The sequence below is a fragment of the Exserohilum turcica genome, assembly GCF_000359705.1.
Source record: "Exserohilum turcica Et28A unplaced genomic scaffold SETTUscaffold_1, whole genome shotgun sequence".
Classification (NCBI taxonomy): domain Eukaryota; kingdom Fungi; phylum Ascomycota; class Dothideomycetes; order Pleosporales; family Pleosporaceae; genus Exserohilum; species Exserohilum turcicum.
Genome location: NW_007359914.1, coordinates 1,481,176 through 1,507,945, shown reverse-complemented (window position 1 = coordinate 1,507,945; position 26,770 = coordinate 1,481,176). Strand labels below are relative to the sequence as shown.

Below are 26,770 nucleotides of genomic sequence, written 5' to 3'. Positions count from 1 at the left end.
CCCACAGCGATGGAGGGCTATGCGACCGGCGTGCAGTGCCCAGGACTCATGTCGGGACGGGCGACACGGCGTGATGATGCTCGCTCGACGGATCTGGTGACGACATCCCACGTGGATCGTGCGCGGGAGCTTTCTCACACGATGCACGGCAGCCCCCCAGGCGCCCCCCCCCCAGGCACTGCAAACCACCGTGACCGTCTGGTGTCGCCGAGACCGGGGACCGCGTCAAACGCATCATAGACTTCTCCTCCCGCAATAAGACTGTGAGCCGAGAATGGTGGTGCAGCGACGGTAGCCACGCCCTCGACTCCCTGATGCGCGGCATTCTCCCTGGGCGCCCGCAGGCCAAACTGCAAGCCGTGGCCCATTGCTTGTGGGAGGGCCTCCAAATCATCGTACGCCCACCCACGGCCCATGTCACATGCTGCGCGACTGACGCCATCCTCTCCGACTAGGCCTACATCTCGGGCAACGCCCTCATCCTCCTCGACCGTCCCCACCATGTCGTCCAGACGCTCTACATCGACGACGAGTTCGAGCTCGAGGCCGTCGCCGTCGACGAGGCCACGGGCAAGCTCGCCGTATGCTCGACGCGCCACATCTACGTCTACCGCCCCTATGGCCACGACGAGGGCGCCGTCAAGTGGTCGCTCCAGGGCGCCATGTCGCTGCCCGACGCCGGCGACACCATCACGACGCTGTCGTGGGGCATGCCCGACGAGCTGCTCGCCGGGAGCGCCTCGCTGACCCTCTTCAACACCCACGGCGACATTGAGCAGACGTGGACAAAGCGGCTCGCCAACCCCGTCAAGTTTGCCGTCTTCTCCCCCGACGCCGAGCTGATTGCTTCCACCGGAAAGTACGACCGCCTGCTCAAGATATGGCGCCGCACCGCCTTTGGCTCGGCCGGCCAGCGATTCGACTACTTCTACCTCGCCCACCCCAAAGCCATCACCGGCATGCACTGGCGCCGGCCCTTCCACAAGGAGCAGCTGGCCGACCACGTGCTCTACACGATATGCGCCGACAACAAGGTGCGCGTTTGGGTGGCTGGCGAGCACCACGGCGTCGACGGCATGCACATGTGGGCAGAGGTCGACCTCATGGAATCCATCATGGAGCGACACGTCCCGCTCGACCGCCAGTCCAAGAAGCGGTTCGCCTTCTTCATTGATGGCAAGCACTTTACACATGCCGCCGAACGAGCCATGCAGCAGGCGTCGCCCGAAGAAAAGGACCACGGCATTGCGCTCCACCACCTGATCGAAGTCGGAAACCGAAACCCGGAAATCTGCGTGGTGCTCGACGATCGCGGCAACATGTCTGCATGGGGCTTTGAAAACGTGGGCGCAAATAGCAGGAAGCTAACCGACGTCTTCAACATTGCGCATGTCGATGGACTGCATTTCCATTTTGCAAAAGAACCGAAGCCCATCGAGGACAACGTGCAGTTCTACACCTTCATCGGTGACAAGCCCGACTCCGAATTGACTGTGCTGTCGCATCACTTCGACGGGCGCATAGAATGGCTGGAATCGCGCATCGACTACCTGTTTGATCCTTCGCAGCAGCCCCACCGCATACAACGCAAGGCCATGTGGACAGGACACTCGCACGCCATCAAAAAGGTCAACCGTACCGCGAGCGGTAAGGCCCTCGTCTCCCGCACGACTACAGACGAGTGCATCGTTTGGACACAGCGCCCGGGCGACCATGGCACGACGCTCCATCGCCACAGCAGTGTCAAGGTTACCGAGCACATCCACCGCACGGCACTTCTGCAAGAGGGCAATTTCCTTGTCTTTCTGCACCACAAAGAAATCTCTCTATGGGATACCCGAGGTCACGATGCTGTCGAGGTCGCGCGATGCCCATACGAGTTGCAAGGGAAACCTTTATGTCTTCTAGTCATTCCCGAGGTTGAACACGGCGGCAAGCGCATTCATGTCGCGACGGTCAGCTCCGAGATGAAAGGTATCTGCTGGGAGGTCACGTTACCGGTATTCGAAAAGAACCCCGCCACTGGAAGAGAGCTATCTGCTCTAGCCCGAACTAATGGCTATACAAACGGCAATTCTGTGATTTCGATCGAGCAATTCTCCCTCTTCGACCTTGGATCCGGAGATGATCTTGCGTTTGTGCTTCCTGTCGACCCTGCTGGATCAGCACCCGTCATCTCAGGTTTTCTCGATACTTTTGCGCGGGACATTGCCATTTCATACACCACCTCTGGGGTCATCAAATCATGGACCGCTCGCGTCGATTTGGAGAAGAGGGATCTCCAGTGGCTGTTGACTTCAGAGGTTGACACTGGGGTAAGTACGCCTTCGCTTGCAAGTGGTAGTTCAATACGAAAGGCCGCATTGGTCGATGCCGAACGGACTACGTTGACAATCTGGAACACGCGGAGTGCACAACTTGAACACCAAGAGACGTTTGAAGGTAATGGAATCATATCTGATTTGGATTGGTCGTCCACTCCAGACAACCAGTCTATTCTCGCTGTTGGCTTTCCGCACCGAGTTGTCGTCTACGCACAACTCCGCTATGACTACCTGAACGCAGGCCCATCTTGGGTGAAAATACATGACGTGCGCATCCGAGATATCACGCCTCATCCCATTGGAGATTCAGTGTGGCTGGGAAGTGGCAACCTTGTCATTGGTGCCGGAAACCAGCTCTTCATCCAAGACGAGCGTGTACAGATATCCGACAGTCTGTTTCCCAGTCTGCGAACAATGTCGCGCAAGACCGCCTCCATCAACATCTTTGATGCTGTCAGTCGTCTCAACGGCCCACTGCCGGTCTATCATCCTCAACTTCTGTCGCAATGTGTCTTAGCTGGTAAACTTTTGCTGGTTCAACGCATCCTGCTACGCCTCTATGCGACGCTCAAGTTTTGGATCGAAGGCGAGGAGCTGGACAGCTCACTGGGCTTCGTACCGGAGGATTTTTCAGAGGAAGAGGTACGTCTACCACATGATATGTAGAGCAAGCACTAACGATGTAGACTCAAATGACTGCCCCCAAGAAAGACTTGCGCTCATCATACGTCGACTACTCAGATGACAGCGAACCAGAAACCGTTACTGAAGAAGTTGCATCCAATCTAAAGGAGCTCCTCACAAAGAAGCAGATACCCTTGCTGTCCAGTCGAGAACAGTTTCGCTTAGCTGATATAATCGAATGCATTGGCATGGTGGAGAGACATCGCCGTTCGATTGATGACAATGCTGGCCGCTTCCTGCTCTTCTTCCGACAACATGTACTCAATGAAGTACACAAAGGGCCCATCTCATGGCGCGAGATTGTTTGGGCTTTCCACTCAGGAAGTCAGGATATTCTCGTTGATCTTGTTAGTAGGCACTTTAGTGGAAGGATGCTATGGCTGCACGCAAAGGAATGCGGTGTGTTTATGTGGATGTCGGATATCAACGCATTGGTACGTAACATGTGTCTTGATATAGCAAGTTGCTAACAGCGTCGCAGCGCGCTCAATTCGAAGTCATTGCTCGCAACGAGTACACCAAGACAGAGGAGAAGAGCCCCGTTGACTGCGCTTTGTACTACATGGCTCTACGGAAGAAGCCTGTTCTTGTAGGGCTCTGGCGCATGGCGACCTGGTCAAGAGAGCAAGCCGCTACACATCGACTACTATCCAACAACTTCAACGAAGAGCGCTGGAAGACTGCTGCACTAAAGAACGCGTATGCACTCATGGGCAGGAGGAGATTCGAGTATGCGGCATCTTTCTTCCTTCTCGCGGATCATCTCAAGGATGCTGTCAATGTGCTACACAATCAGTTAGGAGACACGCAGCTCGCCATTGCAGTTGCGCGGGTCTACGGCGGCGACGACTCTCCTATACTGATTGATTTTCTCGAGAACAAGGTCCTGCCCGAAGCTGCAAGAGAGGGCAATCGTTGGCTCGCGATCTGGGCTTACTGGCTACTCAATCGCAAGGACATGGCAGTGCGTGCGCTCGTCACGCCGCTTTCTCATCTTGTGAAAACACCGGAGGAACCCAATCCGATTGCAAAGTCTTACTTGACCGACGATCCTGCCCTGGTGGTTCTGTACAAGCAGCTTCGCGAGAAGAGCTTACAGACTCTCCGCGGTGCCACCATGATTGGTATGCGTGAAGAGTGGGAATTTGTCCTCCACACAGCCGGGCTATACGATCGAATGGGCTGCGATGTCCTCGCGCTCGATCTAGTCAAAACATGGGAATTCCTCCTCCCGCCTCCACCAAAGTCCACCGCTACCCGCCCATCACTCAGCCCAACTATGCCGCGAGAAAGCTCAGACATCCATGGTCGCAATACCAGTGCTACTGATTTTGACTTTGATCCGAGGAAGCTGCTGCGTAGACGCAGTTCGCTCGTCGTTGCTGACCTACCGTTACGAGATCGTAAGCTCGGTGAGCTTGCGGATGGGAAGGAGACGCTAGAAGAGGAAGGCGGTAGTGATGGACAAGAAGAGGACGATGAAGACGAAGAGCAGGAGGAAGAAAATCCAAAGCAGGAACAGAAGAAGAAACCGCCGCCTACGCAGTTTAATGAGCCGGACGCTAATAGTTTGTTGGATGCTTTTGGGTTCTAGCATGATTCCACTTGCTGAAGATGACGGAAGTGGAGGAAGCATGGGCGATTGTAGTATTATTTTGCTTTATCTGTGTTTCTAAACTGTTTCGCCTTGACGGGTTCTCATGTTGTGGGCATTGACTGATGCTGACTGTTGTACTACGTATATGTCGAGTAGCGGTAACACGTATTGGAAGAGTGGGTGCAGATTAGGTAGTGCAATAATTATGTATCTTGTTTACCATTGCTGGATTGTATTCACCTCGCTCAGGTAGCTAGCTAGCACCAATTCCCACTTCCAGGCGTTTCTGCTCTTGCTAGATCGCGTGATCATCTAGTTGAATTGCATCGCGACCTGTGCTTGGTGTCGTCTCTTACTCTACACCCCACACACCGAGTACATCCCTCCCGCTGCCTTGCTGCTCCTTGTTCTTCCTTTCTTGGAGCTTCTTCACCCGCCGGACAGATAGACCAACGCCCAGAGGTCCTATGATGGTACACAAGACGATTGCCCAAGTCACGACAAGAAAGATATCTGATGTCTCGGTTGAAGCATCCTGTGGCGAGGAGAAGATCCCCTTGGACTCAGCCACGCCAGATATAAGGAAACCGATTTCCCCTCTTGCACACATGGCAAGTGCCAGGATAAGCGGTGGATGAAGAGAAAACGGCTTTGGCGGGTTCGGCGAACTACGCATTTGATCGTTTGACGTATTCGACGATGTTTCCCTCGGAGTATCAGAGCTAGCCTGCGTCGTCCTTGGCGCGTGTCCGCCACCACCAGTCCAGAAATGAGGCACGGACGGGAATTTGAGTCTGGCGAGGAACCGGCTCATTTTCCGTTTTCCCGGCGCAGTGCCAGAGAATCTGACGAGCCAGAGGCCGCAAACGAATTTGCCAATCGCCATCAGAAGCGTGTAGACTATGCCGCGCCAGATGATGGCTGCGCGGAACATGCGTGTGATTGGGATGGAGAAGCCGATGGAGGCGAAGAAGAGCGGCTGTAGGATTCTGGAGACTGATGGGTGGTAGTATTGGTGGAAAATGGCCGGTCCAGATGTGTCGTGATGGTCGGTGGAAGTGCTTGACGCTGAGACAGGTTGTGTTGCTGTAGGGTTATTGGTTCCTTCTTTGGTTGGGGTGTTGAAGGTAGCCTGTGTAGAGCTCTCGATACTGCTGGAACCATGCCGGTCATTTGACAATTCCTTAGAGTAGCCAGTGGAAACTGCGCTGCTTTCAAGGACAACCGGAGTCTGATCCTGAGTTCTATTGACAAGCGAATGGGGTACATCTGAGTCCCACCAGCTAATCATAGCCCCTGCAATATACGCAGCGAACAAATTCGAAGTGCCTGCATACGTTGCACCGGCAACCAGTCCGATTAGCAGTAAAGTGTGCAAAACGAAGGCTGTCTGGGGCTTTCTCAGAAGCCTATCTAGACTCTTGTCCATGTGAGCTTCGCGGTAGCGGTTAACGTATAATGTAGCTGGCTTCAAAGCGACAAGGCAGGCTACAGGTACTACCAAAGCGAATGCAACAGAGACGAGAATCGGGCGCACGACGACAACCCAACTGAAACTATCGCCGCCTAGATTGGATATTACTTGGACCATGACTAGACCAACAACGTCGTCCATCATAGCTGCGCTTGTCAATACAACGCCCAGTCGGGACGTGGACAGACCGCTTGATCCCAGGACTGTAAACGTAGTACCGAGGCTTGTTGAGCATAGTGCTGCACCCGCGGCAAAGGCCTGCACCGGCGTCGCACCAAGTAGTCCTTGGAGGGTATATGAAAGGCCTACGGGGACTGCGATTCCTGTCAAGGCGACACCAGAGGAGAGGAGTAGATTGGCCTTTAAGGATTGAAACGAAGTCTGCAAGCCGCCTATGGACATAAGTCAGTACATCTAGCAATCAGGACATGCCGTTCCGCCCCGTGTTAATTCATCTTAATGTTCCGATCACCGTCGGGGCGAATCATGCAAAGCAACAAGTAAATGCGAACCTTCATAAACGAGCAATATCAAGCCGAGATAGCCAAACTGGACAATTACCTCTTGCGCATTCGTCGACAGCAATTTCGCAGCTGGAGTCCCCCACACAATCCCAACTAGAACTTGACCCAGCAGTCCGCAATACAGCACTTTGTCGAGCGCTGAGTTGACAATGTTCAGCAGGAGCAGGAAGGATGTATTAACAAGGATTGTGATGATGTCTGGCTCATGGTACGGCAGCGAAGGTGCATTTTCAGCGTGACTTGCAACCATGACGTGATGATGTGCGTATAAACCCAAATTGCAGATACGGGTATAGGTGTGTTTGATCAAACACCCAAGGTCACGTTGAAATGTAGCGTCAAGGCTTGAGCACGGAGTTTGGAAACTAGGTTAAATCTCTTTAGACCAAGAACTCGGCTTACTGTACCTACTTACACGTGACCTGATGGTCTGTGTCATGATGCGGCGCTAGCAAGCATGTTGGGCTCATGGCCAAGGGCATCCCGATGATCTTGGTGTCAGCGCGGAGAAATGGCCATGATGAATACCCCTCACTTCTTGTTAACCTGTGGAAGCTACGTTCTTCTACTTTGCTGTCTCCTTGTTTCTTTTCTAGCCCGCCGGCTGCCTGGAGGGACTTGTTGATATACATCTAGTAGTCTAGGGTCTACCGTCTAATCTAAAGAAGGCGGCGTATGCAATCTATCCCCTTCCACCCTCCCAGTATGCTCTCACTGAACACCTACGTGCGTTCCTCCCAGATCTTCAAAAACAACTTCCACAGAATCGAAAACATGATGCCCTGTAAGCCATTCGCGATAATCCTCGTCTTGAGACCCCTGCCAAACAGCCCCAGTCTCCCATCCTGCCTGATGACCTTTCTTGCCGCCTCAGAATACGAGATCCTCGTGTCGTTGACCTGGCGGTATGTCTTAACCACTCGCAGAGAGTTAGACACCGTGTCCGACACGACCGAAGCACAGAAGCCAATGATCGCCGCACGCAGCAACCACCATCCAATCTGCTCCTTGGATGGTTCGGTAATGGTTGCAGAGAGAAAGTTGTAGACTGCAAACCAGGGATAATGTCCTACAAAGGTGGCGGCCGCAGTGGCAAATGCACCCCACCAAAGACTGCCCACACCATCTGTTTTAATACGTTGACGCAGGATGCCCCAGCCAGGAGAGCCCTGGGCCTGCAGCGTAGTCTTCAGAGTATCGATCGGCGTAAGTAGCATTCTAAACGCCGCCGCGCACGCCGACGCAAATACCGTCTGAACGGGCGACGGCAGCTGCTTGAGAAACCCATTCGACTGCAGCAGCGCCAGGATGCCCGCGTTCGCAGCCGTGTCTCCAAATCGCGCAATAGGGCCTTGGAACAGCGCCGCGCCCAGCCCCTGGTAGTACCGGCCGAGTCCGCCGTCGCGGTACAGCGTCTTTGTCGCTGTGCTCGTCGACGTCCCATGGCGATACTGGTAGTTCATAATGGTCCGGATGGGCATCAGAAGCAGGACTTGCAGTATCATTGCTGCAGCGCCGCTGAGGCCACCGCCCAGCGCGCGCTTCAACGCGCCTTTGAGATCAAACTTGCGGTACGGTGAGCGAGGCGCCATGTACCTGCAAAACGGGATATACGTACTTGGACGTCGTCTGCATCGATCCAGCCTTTAATAAAAACGGCCATCACGAGAATCGCGAATACCGCCAAGAAACCCCGCCACACGTAGTGCCATGTTCGTGATACCTCTTTCTGTGGTTCCGGCTCGGACGGTACTTCGCTGCTGTCCCGTGGTACGCGCGTGTACTCGGGCACGGTAGCACCCGCAAGCAAGGGCGCCCGCTCGTCGGGTGTAGCGCCGCGCTCAGCGTCGCGTGGAGGAGGCATTCTGTATGTGTGTATAGAGAGGAGTGTAGAGAGGCGCTCAGGTAAAGGGTCATCATGTGCAAGTGGTTGTCGTCGGGCCGGCACGTGCGCGGGCCCGGATTACCAATCCAAATCCGATATGGCCATGACGCGGACGACTCGCTTGTTGGGCCGTCGAGGGGGTTAGCGGGCCCCGCTTATTGCGGTACCCCGTTGTAGTGGTAGTAGACCCTGGAGATCTTGCGTACTTTGAGTCATGAGGAATCCTCACGGTTGGTGGTGGGTTCGGGCTCCGAACTTCGGGGTATCGGATGCTTGGAGTTTGGCAGACGGTGTCTTGTACGTAGAAGTGTTTGAATTAACTCGCCGCGTATGTATGATGTATACTCGGATCTATTTAGTCCTCTTGACGGCCATGTGCAGGGACCGTGGATATATTGTGGGAATTCATTTGTCGACGACTTGTCTTGCTTAGGACACGGTATATCCAAGGAGTTAAACTCCGATTCAATTCACCGGGCTATAAACGAAGGGGATCGAAAAGCTTGGGACTCAAAGCGTCGCAATATTGACGAAGGCCTTTTTTTCTTAGGTTTGGTATAAATATACATATATTGAATAAGCAGATGAGCAGATGAGCAGAAGGTGTGCTAATCCATAACACATGATGCGTGTTATTTCGCTATTCTTTACATTTTCCCCTCCTCTCAATGACAATGTCTACTTATGGTTTGACACTTTGAGCTTCATAAAGGTATGCCCATCTTCATCTTGGACCCTACAGACACGACTACGGCTCACAATATTCGTCATCCCAGTCTACTCCGTCAAACTGCTCTTTCTTGGGCCCCACATCAAACTACTCGCGCCTAACTTTGCCCTTCTTCGAGTCTTTGCCACCATCGCCACACTCCTCGCCATCCACTTTCCTCTTCTTGTTCTCCCTCGTACTTTGGAAAGCCGCATTCTTCTCTTCCACAAGCGGGTCATCAACAACGACTGTGCCGTCCCTCCGGTACGCTGCAAGTTCCTTTGCATCAAACACAGGCACATACACCACGCCATCTCTACCATTACCAATCAGAGACCTCAGCAGCACCCTTTCTTCACCTAACCCGCTCCTCTTATTCTCTAGCTTACAGCGGATCGACACATAACTCCTCGCTTCTTTTACACCGTGTGTCTCTCCTTCTCCAATAATATCGTCGTCGGAAACACTGCCAGCGAAAAAGCTATTGAATGCTTCCAGGATAGGGATAGGACCGGGTATCTTGATGACTGCTCCTGCTTCGATAGCTGCCCTGATCTTGGCATGGAAAAGATCGAACCACGCGTTCTCTTCGTCAGTGTAAGGTTTGTGCACCTTTTTGAGCGAGATGCCGTGCTCAGTCAATATCGAAGCACGCCATTGCGTTATCAAATCAATGTGCGCGCGAGATTCCCAGTTGATTTCGTTGTAGTTGAGAGTATTCGATGGGAATTTGAAGGTTTGCCTGGTGTTTGTGGGTGTGTAGACGAGCGATATCGTTAGCTTCTCTGGAGAGACGTGCCCGACTTGGGGTGGCTCGATGGTACCGGAGAATAGGACCCAATGCCCCGCCTGGTTAGACTGAGTTGTTTCGTTAGTTACGGAGTCATCAGAGACCTGATCGATGAAGTTTGTCTCTGTTTCTACCTTTGTAGTGCCCTCTTTGGAAAAATTCCGGTTGTAACTCTGAGTCCGCTTCTTGCATTTTACTCGAGTGCGTGCGCTGTTCTGGCTCTTCAACCGTGATGCCTTGATTGCATTCTGAACTGCACCTGACTCTAGATTTTGACTATTGATGTAGTTCAAATATCCATAATGGTCAAAGTACTTCTCGTCCAGGTCAGAATCCGGTGTATACTCGATAGGGATATCTGTCCGAACATTCTCCTTATATTCGTCGTCTTCAAGCGATTCCACGTCTGACTCTTGGCACACATGCTCATCTTTGATCTGCTCTTGCCCAATCGTCATCTGAGCCAACTCTCCACACGCCGTATCTACCGAACGTGGAGCATTTATTGGATTCCAGCCAGGGGATTTGGAAATACTGGCTGTATATGTGAATTTATTGGTGGTGTTGATTAGTTGGGAATCATGGGATGAGTCGGAAATGAGTGACTGGGCTGGAGAATGTCGTTTGTCGCTCGAATAGCCTTCTGGTGAGACGATGGGAGATAACTTAACTAGAGTGGCGGGTTCCTCGTATTTGGTGGACTTATCGATAGGGTCAAGCGAAGGGGCGGCATTGCTATTGATGGTATCATTCGCAGACGTTCCGCAGTGCAGTCCGCGATTCACGTGACGTGGCATGGCAGTTGCAATACCAGAGTCGCTAGATGTACTCTCATCGGCAGCAGTTTGACCGCTGTTTGTACTGGAGCTAAGTTTGGCTTGATCGTTGAGAGCTTCCATGCTGCAATCGTCCACAGGCGTGCGAAGTGGTTGTGTGGAGAGGTTGCGATGGCGAGAAGGTAGGCTGCTCACAAGAAAAAGCTACTATTTGAGTGGGGCTGCTAGCTCCAGGCGTTTGGGTAGAAGTAGAAACTGCTGTCGAGTTATGTGTTGTGTGAAGACAGCGGCCCTCGTCTTGATACGAGATCGTCTAATTACGACGTTCAATTTACTGTACGAGTAAAAGGTTGATATAGGGTGATAATGAGACTCCATTCCATGTAAAATAATGAGAATTCAAACATCATTTCAATTCATAAGATAATCTCTGCGAAGGAGGATTCACTTTGTGGTTAAAAAGCACATAGTGTACACACATATTCTGGATGTTAGAGTAACGACCCTAGTCTACCTTTGTGTGATTGGCTAGTTCCAAACACTATTCACTTTTCTCGTGCTATATCTTACGCAGTATCCAAATAATATGTCTTTTAGATACGCTTAATGAATAATGATTAGAGTAGGGCAAGTCGACTGTCTAAGACAGTGTCTTGGCAAAACTCTTGCCATTCAACATCTTGATTCTCTAAGCACATATTGGTGTATTATCTTTTGCAATTCTTCTGCTTTTGTCTTTGGCTTATGTTTCAATAAACCTATAAGAAGGACTGATGTAAACTTCTATTGTGGTATGCATATACTGTAAGTCCTAGTAGCAGGATAATAGGTCTATTCCTAAGGGTAATTACATGTATTGAAAGACCTGTAGACTCCTCTCAAGTTGCATGAGCTAGTTCAACAACTAACAATATAATCAATCTATTGAAATTCTCAAACGTTCAAGGGGTAGCGGAAGACTCTCTACGTATCACACAAACACTTGCATTTTGAAGAAACTCGTTGGTCATATTGTATCTTAGTCTTGAGCTCAAAAACACCCCTCGTAGCTGCTTTCATAAGCCAACATATACTGGTAGATAAATGTTATCATTCGAAAATAATACTGATCGCATCGAATAAACCATGGGCTTTACTCATCAACTACAAAGCTGAACCAGAAGTGACTCCGTGCATAGGTGCAAACATACGTTCTTTCATTTCATTATCTTTTTCTTTGCCCAATTTTGGAGATAAAGCAAAAGAATTCATGCTGATCGAATTATATGTTAACATTGTGTATATATGAGTGACCTCATCGGTGTAGATATATCATGCTTGCATGCACCCTCTTTGAAATACATTCATTGTCTGTCCCACAATGTTTTTACCGGTCAATCTATCGAACCTTAGACACCTAGCATAGAGGGCACAATGGCCTTGATCGGCGAACTGAATAACACATCTCAATAAATGGAATGCACATTCTGGCGTGCAAGGTAGGTGCTTTGCCGTGGTATATCATACCCACTCCTACATCTAGTGTCTACCTATCGCCATATCTTATCAGTTTATAACACATGAACTGAGTTTATACCGAGCCTATATCCTTGAATTAATCTTCAAGAAGCACGAATACCGCAATTACAATAATCGAAATTCCCGGGGTCTACCCACGGACAACCATCATGACCGACTATAGCACACATACCGTTAAGAAACTGAGAGAATTATTTTGGAAAGCCAAATTCGTACATTTCAATCCTTTAAGCAAGGCTGAATTGGTTCAATTATGTGAGAAATTTGACACGTTATTTGCGCCTCTTACACTTGAAACCCTGCCAGAAGGCCACCCATTGGATGCGGACAAACTTGCAGAGATTCATGATGAAATACAAGAGATACGTTTGATAAAGGAAGGGAAATCTACGTCCAAAGCACCAGCTTCTAGTGCTCCAGAGACTAAGCGTAAAAGAAACGAGGATACGGCAACGGAAGCAAAAAAGCGAAAAGTTTCCGATGAAAAGAGCAAAGATGGAGCAGCCAATGACCCAGACATTGAGAAACCTCAAGAAGACACTACTGGATTGTCTCAGACAAAATCTACCATGCCGCACGCCAAAAGTACATCCACTCCGAATCCCGGGTCACCAGGATCATCAGATAGCGACAATTCCGATGACGACAACCGAACACCTGACGATAGACCTAAAGATGGTTCCGAGGCTTCCAAAGACGACAAAAAATCGCCCAAGGTCAAGAGACGGTCTCCCAAAATCGGAATGAGTGGGACTTCTCCCGTTCCGCAGAAGGGAGCGAGCGAAGGAGAGCTTGAACCCCACAACCTTCACCTTGGAACCCACAAGGTGGATGATTATACCATGAAATGGGATCCCATTGATGAGAGCATTCCAGATAGTCGTCTGACTTGGTTTGAACGGGAGCAGCGTGATAGTTGGAGGAAGAGGAAGGCTTGTGAACAGGCAGGGACACCGTACGAAGAGCGGAAACCAGAACCAACGAAGAAGTTCAACTGGAAGGAGAAGTTTTTGCGTGAAGGTATTTGATAGGCGGATACATCATAGTGTTACTGCGCATTTTGATTGGGTAGTCGTGTGTTCAATGCAGTTTCCGGTAGTGTCAGTTGTCTTTGTTTTTGTGCTCGGTTGCAGCTTGCACTCCAGATCCGGCGATAAAATCATGGCTTTGTTCTACAGGCATTCACGACTTGGATAATAATTCACAAAGTATTCTTTGTTATTTCTGCATATCGCATCTTTTATATATCCTCGTCTTCAAAATTGCGTCCACCGTGAAATCGCGAGTGAGGAATCGTCAATTTCAACCTTGAGACCAGGCGCACTTGTTCACATAAAGACATTAATTCGGTCGCCTGCATTGGTGGTTTTGCAGAGTCTTAAATATTGCAATCTATTTAAAAAAAAACTCCTTCAGACTTCAACATGGCACCAAAGAAAGCTTCAAAGAAAGCTCCAAAGAAAGCTCCGAAGCTTACTCCCGAAGCCGAAGCACAAAAAAGGATACGTGGAGAAGAATACCCAGTATTAGTCCAAGGAAGCAACCACATTACATTCGAAAAGTTGAAGAACCAACTGGCAGCACGACAACAGGAACAAAGGGATGCCGCCGCTAGTCTCCCGGCTTTGATACGAGAGCACACTCGACTGTTGAAAGCCGGCGACCAGGCCGCACTGAAAAGTTGGCTTCAAGGGGCTGGAAAAGAGGTGACGCGTAAGCATTGCGATACCCAAAGACTGAGATTCTGCGAAGCTCAACGTGACCTGGAGGATTTCCTCTACTATCAGAACCCAATACACAGGCGGAAAAGACCACGTGACCTGAAGAAAAAGCCGACTGCCACCGACATCCATGGCAGAGAACGAGGCCCGCCTATTTACAACCTGGCCTTTTCGCACAAGAACATTGAACAGCTACTGAACATGTACGACAAGACTGGAATAGGCAGCGTAAACCATCGTAATGGAAAGACAGACTGGGGAGGCCAGCCGATTCCGAGTAAAAAAGGAGATTCTCGCTTTCCGCCAGTTCGTCCAAACGAGTTGCATTTGTGGACTCCACCAGCCCGACGTAGGCCAGTTGGTTCGGTCATAAGCAGGAACGCGCCAACTGACGTTGATGATTTCGCATTGGATGCCGACGCCATAACTGAAGTTTGGAAGCGCATCGAAGAGACAAACATTCCTGAAGAAGGGTTTCCGTATCAAACGCATGCAGAGAGGAGGAGACAGGAGCGTGAGATCTATCGAACGGATCCTCATGCTAGACCCACGACTTCTTTTGTGCATACTGAGGAAACACCAAGTGGTACGGTCACGGTGGATCCATTTATAAGAATGCAGACAAGAGAAGGCATCTTCATTGCGGCATTAGAGTCATCTTACGACTGGCGCACCTCCTACGATTGTCTCGGGCCCGTAAAATCCGTCACTCACCAGAACTTTACAATCAGCGAAGAACGCGAGATGATCGAGGGGCCACCAGAAGACGACCCTGATGGCCAAGAGGACGCCCCAGATCTATCGGAGAAACCCGATGCTCCCGACGCCCCCGACAACACTGAAGAAGCTGCTAGTGCTGCATCACCCGTCCAGACAAGAAGTTCAGCCAAGAATAAGAAAAAGGGTGGCCATGCAGGGTCGAAAAAGAAAGGCGCCAGTAAAAGTGCCGCGAAACCGAATGCACCGCCCGCCAAACCACTGACTAGCATCGACTACCCATACCCGGCATGGGAGTTCGAAGGTGAAGATCCGCCTGGACGAAGAAAAATTATCGATGACAAGGATGATCTAAACCTTGCACCCATTGCAACAGACTGGTGTGAGGAAACCTGTGGCAGGCGAGAATGGCATGTCAACATGTTACTTTCACCTGCATCATCCGTCGACTCGCCTCCACACAGCCCGATCGAAAAACCCGAGGAGTGGGAGGGCCGCCACATACCAGACACCTTCCCGGATGAGAAGCTACCTGTTATCAGTGAAGCAGTGAAACGAAGATGTCCCCATAAGCCAGAGCGATGTCGAGCATGGTGGACACACGCGCCCGACGAATGCTGGCTTGTGCAATCTTGGCAAGTGCCACCAGAAAACAGTTCAGTTGTTCGTCCTCGCAATGAGATATCTGCACCCGAAATCTTCGAGCTTCCTGAAAGCGGCCGCAGCATCTACGAAGAAAGAACACACGATCACTACGGCTTGTCTGGCGTTGGCACCGCAACATGGCCCAGAGTCGGTGTGCGTGTTCCGTACGAGCCTACGACGTTTGATGATCTGAAATCTCCCTTGGAAAATAGCAATATTGCAACCCAAGAATCTGTGGGCGCAGAGGCGAGCAGCAAAGTAGCGTTTGAAGTTCATGCCTTGGCAGCGCCTTTGATCCCGATGAGCCCGAGAGATTATCATGGTGTGGGGGTGACAGAGTCTTCTGAGGGGGCTGAGGACGCTGAGGAGTATGAAGAGGATAGTGATTCGGATTACGAGAATGATGTGTTTTACCATGAGTATATGAAGCTTTCTGGTGAGGGAAACTAGTCAAGGGGGGCGTATGCAATGGTGATGGATTAGTAAGGATATAATTGCACATCACGAAGGTAAAGGCGTAATTAGTGGAAATTGGGAACATCAAGTCTTCGGCGCGAGTATCACAGTGCTCTCATCGACCTTTTTCTATTTATACAAAGTCTTTTGCGCTTTGGCTAGACTATGCAGTTCAACGCACATGTTTTTTTTTCAGTTGAGCAAACCATCACCGCCTTCTGCGGGAAATGAGAACGACGACAATAACCCCAAATGCTTCAATACTCTTCTTCTCCATGCTACGATAATTCATACTAAGCTGCATGCCACGTCTTCTGCAATAATCATTTCCGCTTAGTCCTTGTGCATTACACACTCCACCATCAAGCTCCTCACCAGAAAACATCACCACTTCCCATCCATCCTACACCCACAAACTCCTCACCCCTCTCTGTCCCCCTTCCCCGCTGGAAGGATACACGGGATCCTCACCCAGCAACAAGCCCCTCATCTCCCTAACCTTCTTCCCCCCACTCCCAGACTCCATCTCCCAGTACCGCTCAATCTCACCCATAACATCCCATGCCCTACGCCGTGTCCTCACCGCAATGGCCCTTGCCTCAGCAGCGCTAGGCCTCCCTTTCGGATCCGAGCACTGCCGCTCATCAAGCCAGTACAAGTATGCATGGCGCGCTGATACTAATTCTCCCACTACCCAAGCATTTGGATCTTTCGGGTTTTGATGCGGCAGAATCCGGATCTTGTACGTTTCGTCTACGCGGGGGGACGGCTGGAGCGTTATGGTGTCGAAGGCGGGCTCGCGGAGACCGAGGGAGGAAATGATATGCGGGATTTGGATGAGGAGGTGGTCGACGGGACCGTTTGCAAGGTCAGCGGTTACGCGGATGATTTGGTTGGCGGTGTTGACATGGGTCCACATGGAGAGGATGGCGGCGGATGGGTAGAAGGAGGCTTGGATTTCTTGGATACGGGACAAAGGGAAGGCTTCCGGGTTTTGGATTGGGATTATCGTGTGCGTTTCACGGTTGTCGTCAGGGGCGATGTCGATTTGTAGGGTGGGTAGCGCTGATAGAGACGATGTGGGTGAGTGTCGTGGTGAGCTTCCGTGCATGGCAATTAGAGATGATGCTGATTCAGGTGAAGTTGGGGCCAGTGCGGCCATGTTTTCCGAACCCGTAAGTGACTGCTTCGTTGTGAGGTGTTCATGATCCGTATCGCATGCTTCTGCAGGTGGGCCATTATCCTCCACTGCTTCAGACATTTCCATGTTATCATTGTTGTCTCCGCCAACTACGGCATTTCCGATGCCTTCCATCGAGCTACCTTCGAAAGTCCCAAGCGATTGGCGTTTCTCTGTGACTGACTGTGTAGCGCATCCACTTGATTTTAAAGAACCAGTGGGCTTCGAAAGGAGCATGTCGATATCTGGGATGGCGTGAGAGTTGGTGGATGTTCGTCCATGTCCACGACTGGTGTAAGTTGTGTGCTGCTCTAAATTTGCATGATCTCGAGAAGGCTGGAAATTTTTGTTTGCGAAATGTTTGACTTATCGTGAGAAAAGGTGAAGGCGGAGTTGGGGCGAGTGAGTGTTTGCCCACATACTGACCGCTTCAATCTCACCTTCACCTTCACTTTACTTCCGGTAGGCGCTCCTATATACTACAGGACACTTGATTCAACACTGCATGATTTCCATTGAAGATCTGCATCATAGTTCCTTATATTAGAGTACCGATTTCACAGCATAAAAACGTATGTCATACTTCTATTTGACCTGGCAAAAGTCCGTAGACAATTGCCAATACAAAAACATCCTCTACCTTCTGACCACATCTATACTAGGCCTGTTTATCCGTGGCAGATGACTAACTGAACTTGTCGTATGATCGACGACTCGACACATCTATAGGTTCTTCTCCACCTTTTGGTATCAAAAGCTCGACATTCATGATAGAAGAAAACATGAGATACTCTATATAAACTAATACTCAAATACTCATTTGCTCATTCATTCGTTCGTTCGTGCAGTCATTCAGTCATTCATCCATCACTCTGACAAGCAATCAAATAAACACATAGATAGCAAAACAAACAAATAAGCAAGCAAGCAAAATCGCAACAACTATATAATTATTCTATGAAAACACGCTTACCACCCATTTACTTTTCAACGAGGACCAAAAGGCCTAGGTCCAACAATTTGCCTCTTATTCGCGCCGATACCTCCCAGCTTATTCTGATTATCTCCACCCATGTATCCGTATTGATTGACATCCCAGCTCTGTCCCAAGCCAGTACCAGCATTGGGGTCCTTGGCAGCTTCTTGCAACGCACGTTGGGACTCTTCCCATTCTTTCTGGCGCTCGCGCTCGCGCTCCATTTCGCGCTCAAGAAGGGACTTGGAGGCCCAGCCGAGGGCCTTGGTTTTCGTTTGAGCAGCGGCTCGGCGGGCGTCCTCGCCCCGTTGCTCTGACGTGGAAGTAAGCTCCGGTGGAATATGGTTCTGAGGCTTGGGAGCGGTTGGTGGTGGGTTGGAAGCCAGGTAGCGTTCAGTTCGGCTTTGCTTGGCGTATGCCGATGGATCAGGAAGGGGCCGTGGCGACGTCGGTTCAGGCAGCGGGCGGGCTGGAAGAGATGGGGCTGTAGGTTCCGGCAGGGGTCGTGTGGGCTGTCTCTGTGTTTGATCCAATTGCTTGCGAAGGTACTCTCGATCATCCGCATGCGCCCACGAAGCATTACTTTCCTGAGGCGAGGGCGCCCGTGGTGGGGGCTGTGGCCGGGGACGGCTTCGAGAACGGTCGCGTACACGGCTCTTGGAACGAGCACGCGCCTTCTTGTCCAGCACACGACCCTCGCGCTCGGCCTGGTACTGTCGCTCGCGTTCTTTGGCCTCCTCAAGCTGACGCTCAAGCTCGCGTATACGTTCGCGCTCAGCACTCTGCTCCTCGTTGCTTCCGCGGCGACTGCGTGGCTTGCTGGCTTGTTCAGCCTGGTACTGGCTTAGGTACTGTCCCTTGAGCTTAGCCTCGCTGCCGGCACGCTTCCGTCGTGTTTCAGCCTCAATCTTTGCCATGGCCTCGCGCTCCTCACGCTGGCGCTGCTCCTCTTCCTCTTTCCATTGGCGCTCCTGCTCTTCCCACTCGCGCTTCTGCTGGTCGAGGCGGGCTTGCTTGGCTTCTTGCTGCTTGCGCGTTTCCTCTTCCCACTTCTGCTCCTCGTCAATGCGGATACGCTCTTCCTCTGCCTCGCGTTCGATGCGGCGCTTATTCTCGGCCTCTTCGGCTTGCAGGCGCAGTCGCTCTTCTTCGGCGGCCTTTTCCCGTCGCAAGCGCTCCTTCTCTGCAGTGTTGGGCACGTGCGGACCTGCGCTCGTGATCTGTCGACGGGCACCGAATGCGATGCCCTGATTACCTTGGCTGGCGCCACCCATGTAGCCATATTGATGGATGTTCCATGCTGGCGACGTGCTGCCCTCGTCGCCCTTCTTGCTCCAGCTGCTGACTCCGCCGGGCGGTGACCGGGGATGGCCGCTGGATGTGTGCGAGGTATCCGAGCCTCCCGTGCGCGTGGCGACTAGCGCCCTTTCGGCAGACGGACGGGCGAGCGGGTTGAAGGTGCTGGAGCCGCTGGTGCTGCTGGCGGTGCTTGGCCCTCTGCTTCGCGTGTATCCAGGCGATGCTAGCGAAGGGCTCTTGGGGACGCCGCCTCCCGTCGAGGAGGGGCTCAGGGCACCTGGTGCTGCGCGCTTGGGGCCTATGGCGGTGGGAAACTTGTCAGGGTTGTGGGCGTTGGCTACGCGGCTGAAGGCGCTGAGGCACTGGAGGACCTGGGCAGGGTCCTTGGCTTCGTACAGGTCGACGGTCAGGAAGCGGTCGTGGGCGGGCATGCTGAGCGGGGGCTGTTCGCAGGCGCGGAGGAAGTGCGAGATGTTCTCCATCTGGATAAAGGGCATGGACGACTTCTTGAACTTGACAGGGCTGGGGATGGCCATGTTGACGAGCCTGTTGATGTCAGCTACTCAGACCCGGCGAGGCGGTTGCTTTGGTGGCGCCCGCTCACCTGCATAATACGGTCCCATCCTTGAGGGCATCGAGCAGGTCGCCGGCAGGCAGCCGCTCGCCCAGCGTATCTTCTATCCAGATGCGCACTTCGTTGGCGGCCTTGGGCGTGTATCTGTCCATGCGCAGCTTGCGCATGTCCTGGTCCAGCGAGGTCACAGAGGCCATGGGGGGCAGTTGGGGCCGAGTCACGGCGGTGGTGTTGGTTGGGCACGCAGGGCTGGCGGCAGTAGAGTTGGCAGGGGGCGGGGTTGGCAGGCAGGATACGATACTGTACGCAGCTATCTAGACGACAATTCGCGCTGGCGCGCCTGGTGTTTGGGAGCGGATGGGGGGTTTTTGTGGGCGATGGGCGGACGGGGGCGCGGGCATGTGTATGTGTATGTGTGTTGTGAGTGGGTGCGCGAGGGCATGTGGAGAAGAGTGTGTGTTGTTGGTGGTGGGGGCGGGTCGGATGCCTGCGCCTGCACCTGCACTGACACTGACGCACCAGCCACCGCGTCTCAACGTCACCGCCGCCCCATTCTGCCCGCCAAAAAAATACCCCGTGACCTCCTCGCCGACGACGACGACGACGACGACAACCACAGCAACAACAACGCCCGCAACACCATCCCCTCCATCGCTCCCGCGGGCCGCACGCTCTCCACACCATGGCGGGCGCCCCCGGCCTCATCAAGCGCGCATGGTACCAGTGGAAGATGCAGCGCTTTCCATGGCGCAAGCAGTGGCTCGTCGGTGAGTGTGCACGTCTGCCATGACAGCCACCTCGGGCGTATCCTTGCTTCTTTGCCCTGACAGCTCATCACAGGCTTCGATCTCCACGGCAACACGTTTTGGGAGTTCAAGGACGCTCTGCATGCCCTGCGCAACCGCAGGATTGCAAAGTACAGCCGCCGCACCCACTATGGCGATGTCAAAGTATCGCGTTTGTGCCCTCGACCTCGATGACTCGCCCCCGGACTTGCGCTGACAGAGTCAGCTGCATGGCTGCAATGGCTGCGACACACTCGCTTCGACCCGCCCACGCTCGCCGAGCAGCAGCAGGATCTCGTGCGACAAGAGCGCATCAAGCTGCTGGCTGCCCAGGCCGATGCCAAATGGGCTGCGAAGCCGTCGGCCCTGGATGCGCCCGACAAGCAGCAGCCTGTGCAGCCGCTGCAGTCGGTAGGCGCTGAGAGCGCCATCATGCCCATGAACGTCAACCACGACATCCGCAACAGGGCCGCAGCGGAGCCAGCGGAGCCAGCGCGCCCAACCGCTCACAACCAGCCAAGTGGCGCGCCAGCACCCACGAGCGTGAAAAAGAAGCCCAAAAAGGAGCCCAAAAAGGAGCCCAAAGACTCGCCCTGGAACCAGCCGTCGCAGAGTCAAGACTGGCAGCCACAAGGGTGGACCCCAGCCCCCGCAAAACGCCGGACATGACACGCTTGAGCCGTTGTAAAAAGAAATACTGTGACATTATGAACCGCATCTTCGTCGTAAAAGTCTTTATCGCTCGGCTTGTGCATCGTCATCTGTTGTTTGCACTGGCTGATACTCTGTTCACCGTTGACCAATCAGAGCAAGAATGGCACGTGAGTAGTTCGCTATACAAACACATCAAATCTCTCTACTCCCACTCCAACTTGCATATCCATCCGGCCCAATCACCATGAACCACGCTAGTGATCCGACAACAACGCAGCAAAAATAAACAATCTCCATCCATCATACATGTGCAAAAATAGCAACCCCCAACAAATAATCTCACATCAGATGCCAAGGGCCATACATGACTGACTTCAATCTTCACCTTTTCTAGCAGAAGCTTGCTGTAACCAGTGGTGCCACGTTGGAGCCATGAAAAAACCATGGTGCAAACGGAATACCTTGTCAAGCTGCAAGGCTGCTGTGCCCAACATGGTATGGTTGGTACAAGTGTCGCTTCTCTTGGTGACGTAATAACCCTATTCTGCCAAGCATCATCATAGTGGTGCATGAGTAGGATGCGAATACAGGTACCACGCGTATCGACATAACAAGCTACATTGCATAGATATCGAGAATAGATGCGGGCAGCGCACCATTTATCTCATATTTGCTATATATATCATCTTCTTTACCAACCCTACTAATCGCCTCAAAGGAGAAAATGCAGTCTGTATATATAGGAAAGGCACATCGGGTGCTTAGGGGCTCTTACTAAAACAGTACTAGCTCCATAGAGTATATAGTTACTCCGAACTAGCTAGACACAACACACCTTCATCACACTTCTTCAATATTCAAGCCAAGTCAGCTTTGTTGGTACCATCATTTCGCTTCGCTACACAATACTCGTGGGCTCTCATAAAAGAACCCCGGTCGTTAATCAAGAACAGTTCGCCGTGCGACCATCTGAGAACGGATAACACCCTAGAAACCGATTAGCAAATTTGGCTTTGAGCTCAGCATAATTGCCGTGGTACCATTGAGGTTCGTGATGCAAGGATGGTCCTAGACGTGCAGCATCAGTATCCATCCACTTTGTTTCCAGCACTCCCCGTCTTACAGAAGTGCACATCTGCGCTGGCAATCCCACTCCAGCATCATTGACGCATGCTCCATTAGGATACCAGTCTTCAAACTGTGAGAACGCCTTTGCTTTATCACTATCCTTGTTGTAGCAGTTCTGTGTTTGTTAAGAAATTTTTACGAATAGTAAATCTGTATTTCAGCGTACCCAGTTGCCTACGGCAGTCACCAGGGACACCAAAGGGATCAAGGCGGCAATAACGCTAAGCTGCATTTTGATGGATGCGATTGTTGGAAATAGGTAGACAGTGAGCGTAAATCGAAAGCTAAAGTTAGAAAGGATCATGTAATTAACATGTTATGTAGGGGCACGGCTAAACCGCGGAGATAGTGCACGTATTTCTTACTATCAATGCACTGGCCTGTTGCTCTAGACGGTACAAAGGAGCTCGTATTTTCTGTGTCCTACCACCTAGTCGAGCTGCTTTAGTAAATAACGACACCGCAACACAATAAAAGTAAGCTTTCTATTTTTTTTAAAAAACTACTAGGCTACCGAATCCAAGATTACACTTTTGAACTATAAATTTGATGATTTGATACCCGGTTGCGATAGTTAGTGTTAATAACAATCTTCACACGTACAGAGTACGTACGGACACGGAAAATATCACCTCCTTCGTACTTGTCGCGCACTCGGCCTTCTCTTTTCGGTCTCTTGTTTAGGACATTAAGACATACCTAGGCATGATACTTTTATATACGACTAATCTTAACTGTAGGAAACAATAGTATGGAATAATATCATTGACGCAATTGTAGGTCCTAATTTCACAGCTTCATTACCTCATGCTGTGAACACCAACCACTTCTACATCTCACATTTTGACTAAACACGATGTTCTCAAAGACGCAAAGACGCTGCGGATTAGTGCATGGGCACAAGTGAAGCACCATAGCCCTGTGCTAGCAAGGTAATTGCTGACGAGAACATGCCCAAGAACTAGCGGTCAGAAGCCCATATCGGACCTGTATCGGCCCAAGAGAATCACTGCCTTGTCCCTATACGAAGGACTGCTTTGCTATCGAACACGATCGCGGTATGAACAAGACTATAATCCTACCCCTGTGCTTATTCTAATATGAGATTTTAGCCTGTGCGAGAACGATTCTTTCTAGAACTTATCCTATAACGACGCTATACAGTTGTTATTGCAGCTTCACCTAACCCCGTACCACACTTAAGAGGCAGATTACAGTCGACTTGGGTATAGTGCAGTATACACCGCATCGAAGGGAAACCAGACGGTAGTGCCCATTGGTTGAATTACGGTCTAATCTATGTAACGTTCTCTTAACACGAGATCATTACCTAATCCCCTCACGCTAGTCTACTTTGGTAGCCTATTACCGCCGCAGACTCCGCTTACTAGTACAAATACAGTGGCTGCTGAATCCTACCCCTATTTTTTTTTTACTGTAGTTATCGCTGCAAGTCCACTTACTATCGCTACAGCTGCTGCTTTGAAAGAAGCCAAAGCTGTATGTCGAGATAAGTCATGTGGTTCACCGACGAACTTTAATTGCGAGAGAAGATTTACTTGTTCTAGACTTACTTCGGTTTACCTTGATCTTAGTACTAGTTTCTCTCCGAATATATAAACTGCCTACCCTCTCTTCCACTAGTCTTTTTTTTTATTCATTATCAAATCATTCCATACACATCTACATTCGAAACATCCACGCTTTAGGTAAGCGTCTCTAATAACTGTAACTATTATCCTATACAAAATCTAACTCAACGAACAGACTCTCTGCCTCTTAAAACAGCACAATCAAACGTAGGACGATAATAATGTCCAATTTCCCAACGCTGCTATTAACGTATTCTTAGAAAATGGCTCCCATCTTCAAGTCACTCCTCGCCACCCTTCTCCTCTCAGCCACCTCTGTGTCTGCTGTTTTGAACGGAGGCTGCGGCGTGCAAATTCTCAACGAAGGCCAGTCTGTTGCTGGATCTGGCTGCATTCCCAAGGGAGGTTCGGCCAACGTTCACACCACCGGCCCTACCCTTAATATCGCTGCTAGCACCAGCTGTGGCTTGGGCGTTTCTTTTGGTCAGAATCTGCCTGATGGCTGGAGCCTTCGCTCTACAGGAGCATGCTAGGTGTAGTGTAGCATGGCCGCTTATGTTCATTGTTAGGTGATGGATTATATATGTAGACTCTACGAAACGCTATAAAAGCTTGATAGAAATTTGTTTTGCTTATTACTAGACTGTTTAGTATACCGTCACCCACATAGCATGATGGTACACCTGTTGCATTATTTCTATGGATTTAATTTTATCGTGTGATAGTGTAATAGCGCAGCTGATGTTGTTATAGTTGCTTGAGAAGTCTTGAGACATCAAGTCACTAGGGTGTTAAAGTATCAAGGTTTAAATATATTAGAATACAAGGAATTTTATCTGTAAGATTGAATGATTATGATTTGTTAGTAGAGTTGGTGAGAAAGCATGGAGATGTGTAAGATAGCTCAAGTCCTAAACTGAATTACATCCCTTGAATCTTCTCTTGACTTACATAAATGGCCTCATATATCTACCTTAGGAACTCCCTCTTTGAGATACTTTATAAACATTCCTACAGCCCGTAATGGAGCTGGAAAGGGGTGCAGCTTTAGCTGTTGTTCTGACCATTGTAACCGAGCAATCATAGCTCTTATTGCTTCGGTGGTATAGAAAACATCAACAAGCGGGGTATCAACATCATTGGGTTACCTTGGTGTAGCGTAGAAAACTCGCAGTGTGCCCTCGACAATAGCCTGGAACCAGACGATCACCCTGTCCGGCATATCTTGGTGGGCGCCCATGGTAAATTGAACACCGCCATCAAGAGTGAGGGCAACAGGAATGTGAGTGTTTCTCAGGCTTCTGATGTAGGGGATCTCGTTTTACGTCGTCGATGTTCATATCGAAAGTGAAGGATGTTTCTCTTTAGCATCGGCCCGATGGAGGCTCATAGAAGTAAACACGATCAGTGATGGGGTTGCAGGTCTCGCCAGGAAGACCATAGCTGGGCAATGTCCAGAGGAAAATAAGAGTCAGATTTAACTAATTCCAATCGAGAATATGCTTCCAGGATTACAGGCAGGGTTATGTGATGAGGTACAAAAATAGAGAACCAGTGGACTTTTACAGCGCATCCTATAATAAGTTGTAGGGGTATATAACTATACACGCTTGAGTTTTACAAAAGTAAGGCTGGTCATTATGTAAGTCTGATGAGATGTAAGATACGGAGATGTTTGCTCAATCTTCTTGCTGATCGAGGTGTCTGTCATAGCACAACGCACAACCCAAGAAAAAGGCAGGAACATGTGGTCGAGACTAACATAATACAGTCATGATCATGGCATTGACTAGCGTCTCTGGGCTAAGTACAGGCCTGCCGCCAAGGTGCTATATATACCTCAATAGGTAGAGCAATGACACTAACGCCACTGAGGCGTTGCTCATGGTTAAACCATCCAGTCTGAAATGTAGTGGATATCTACTTATTTTATACTTTCTTTTAACGCATTGTCTGATCCCTCATCTCGAGTTATCTGGAAGAGAAAGAGAGTTTTCCAGTTCATGATTGAGTAGGAGGTTGCTTGTCTTCATTCTAAACCCATCGGGCCGATGAGTAAGAACTTTTCGCAGCCACCTTTGTTGCCAAGAACACTTTTGGTTATGTACTGTATGCGCGAATTATCAGCATAGGAAAATGTAAGCATATTCACGACATTTACGCCATATATTCATCTGGAGTAGCGCTTAGTCAACCAGAACTTCGGTGTAATGTGTCCGGCTTGCCGATTAGTAGGCCCTTCCTTTTTTTTTCATTAACACCAAATGGCAGACTAGGTACCAAGTTTGATAATCTAGGTGGAAGAGGAAGGGGTGGGATCTTGGGGTTTATTCTGCGTGCTACACCCGCTATCCATCTTAGTTCAAAGATATACATCAGACCATCAGAGTCTATTCGGTTAATACGTTTCTGAGTTTGTTTTTTAATTGTTTTTTTAGCTAAGCGCTATTATGAAAAACTGTAAGACATACACTAACATGGAATAGCGTGTAACGTATGTGGCAAGCGAGCGCCGCAGGTAAGCGAGCGCCGCACCCCACCAAACCTGCGCACCTCTCCTATCTCAACGAACAATGGCTCAACGTAGCGCTACTCAATTAGCTTTAAATGAAGCAGATATTTAGCTTGCTATTTCTTCTATTAATCTCCATCAAACACAAAGTAATCGTCGCGCTGCTGCTGTCTACAACGTGTCTGAACGAACAATCCGCCGCCGACGCGCTGGTATACCTGCTCGACGCGATTGCTAGCCTAACTCAAAG

The 26,770-nt window shown here is 50.5% G+C and overlaps 10 protein-coding genes across 10 annotated transcripts; 4 read left to right on the top strand and 6 right to left on the bottom strand.

Annotated features, from left to right (window-relative positions):
- Positions 1-314: 314 nt before the first annotated feature.
- On the top strand, positions 315-4,771 carry SETTUDRAFT_178081 (uncharacterized protein; the record flags this gene model as incomplete). Its single annotated transcript, XM_008022548.1, has 4 exons — positions 315-395; positions 456-2,966; positions 3,011-3,442; positions 3,490-4,771. The coding sequence occupies 4 exons, from the start codon at positions 315-317 to the stop codon at positions 4,600-4,602; spliced, it is 4,137 nt and encodes a 1,378-aa protein (XP_008020739.1). The 3' UTR covers positions 4,603-4,771.
- Positions 4,772-4,957: 186 nt separating this feature from the next.
- On the bottom strand, positions 4,958-6,853 carry SETTUDRAFT_85360 (uncharacterized protein; the record flags this gene model as incomplete). The annotated part of the gene is made up of 2 exons (XM_008022204.1): positions 4,958-6,471; positions 6,592-6,853. The coding sequence occupies 2 exons, from the start codon at positions 6,851-6,853 to the stop codon at positions 4,958-4,960; spliced, it is 1,776 nt and encodes a 591-aa protein (XP_008020395.1).
- Positions 6,854-7,325: 472 nt separating this feature from the next.
- Positions 7,326-8,467, bottom strand: SETTUDRAFT_85367 (uncharacterized protein; the record flags this gene model as incomplete). Its single annotated transcript, XM_008022205.1, has 2 exons — positions 7,326-8,168; positions 8,222-8,467. 2 exons carry the CDS (start codon positions 8,465-8,467, stop codon positions 7,326-7,328), a joined length of 1,089 nt encoding a protein of 362 aa, XP_008020396.1.
- Positions 8,468-9,305: 838 nt separating this feature from the next.
- On the bottom strand, positions 9,306-10,886 carry SETTUDRAFT_18272 (uncharacterized protein; the record flags this gene model as incomplete). Its single annotated transcript, XM_008021877.1, has 1 exon — positions 9,306-10,886. The coding sequence occupies one exon, from the start codon at positions 10,884-10,886 to the stop codon at positions 9,306-9,308; it is 1,581 nt and encodes a 526-aa protein (XP_008020068.1).
- A 1,544-nt stretch (positions 10,887-12,430) lies between these two features.
- On the top strand, positions 12,431-13,309 carry SETTUDRAFT_18271 (uncharacterized protein; the record flags this gene model as incomplete). The annotated part of the gene is made up of 1 exon (XM_008021876.1): positions 12,431-13,309. The coding sequence occupies one exon, from the start codon at positions 12,431-12,433 to the stop codon at positions 13,307-13,309; it is 879 nt and encodes a 292-aa protein (XP_008020067.1).
- Positions 13,310-13,705: 396 nt separating this feature from the next.
- SETTUDRAFT_30121 (uncharacterized protein) lies at positions 13,706-15,814 on the top strand (the record flags this gene model as incomplete). The annotated part of the gene is made up of 1 exon (XM_008022003.1): positions 13,706-15,814. One exon carries the CDS (start codon positions 13,706-13,708, stop codon positions 15,812-15,814), a length of 2,109 nt encoding a protein of 702 aa, XP_008020194.1.
- A 409-nt stretch (positions 15,815-16,223) lies between these two features.
- Positions 16,224-17,237, bottom strand: SETTUDRAFT_18269 (uncharacterized protein; the record flags this gene model as incomplete). Its single annotated transcript, XM_008021875.1, has 1 exon — positions 16,224-17,237. The coding sequence occupies one exon, from the start codon at positions 17,235-17,237 to the stop codon at positions 16,224-16,226; it is 1,014 nt and encodes a 337-aa protein (XP_008020066.1).
- A 621-nt stretch (positions 17,238-17,858) lies between these two features.
- On the bottom strand, positions 17,859-20,179 carry SETTUDRAFT_162268 (uncharacterized protein). Its single transcript, XM_008022547.1, has 2 exons — positions 19,880-20,179; positions 17,859-19,821 (listed from the first exon to the last, which is right to left on the bottom strand). The coding sequence occupies exons 1-2, from the start codon at positions 20,044-20,046 to the stop codon at positions 17,988-17,990; spliced, it is 2,001 nt and encodes a 666-aa protein (XP_008020738.1). The 5' UTR covers positions 20,047-20,179; the 3' UTR covers positions 17,859-17,987.
- A 289-nt stretch (positions 20,180-20,468) lies between these two features.
- Positions 20,469-21,497, top strand: SETTUDRAFT_162266 (uncharacterized protein). The gene is made up of 3 exons (XM_008022546.1): positions 20,469-20,616; positions 20,690-20,806; positions 20,861-21,497. Exons 1-3 carry the CDS (start codon positions 20,532-20,534, stop codon positions 21,301-21,303), a joined length of 645 nt encoding a protein of 214 aa, XP_008020737.1. The 5' UTR covers positions 20,469-20,531; the 3' UTR covers positions 21,304-21,497.
- Positions 21,498-22,231: 734 nt separating this feature from the next.
- Positions 22,232-22,648, bottom strand: SETTUDRAFT_30117 (uncharacterized protein; the record flags this gene model as incomplete). Its single annotated transcript, XM_008022002.1, has 2 exons — positions 22,232-22,531; positions 22,583-22,648. 2 exons carry the CDS (start codon positions 22,646-22,648, stop codon positions 22,232-22,234), a joined length of 366 nt encoding a protein of 121 aa, XP_008020193.1.
- Between the last annotated feature and the right edge of the window lie 4,122 nt (positions 22,649-26,770).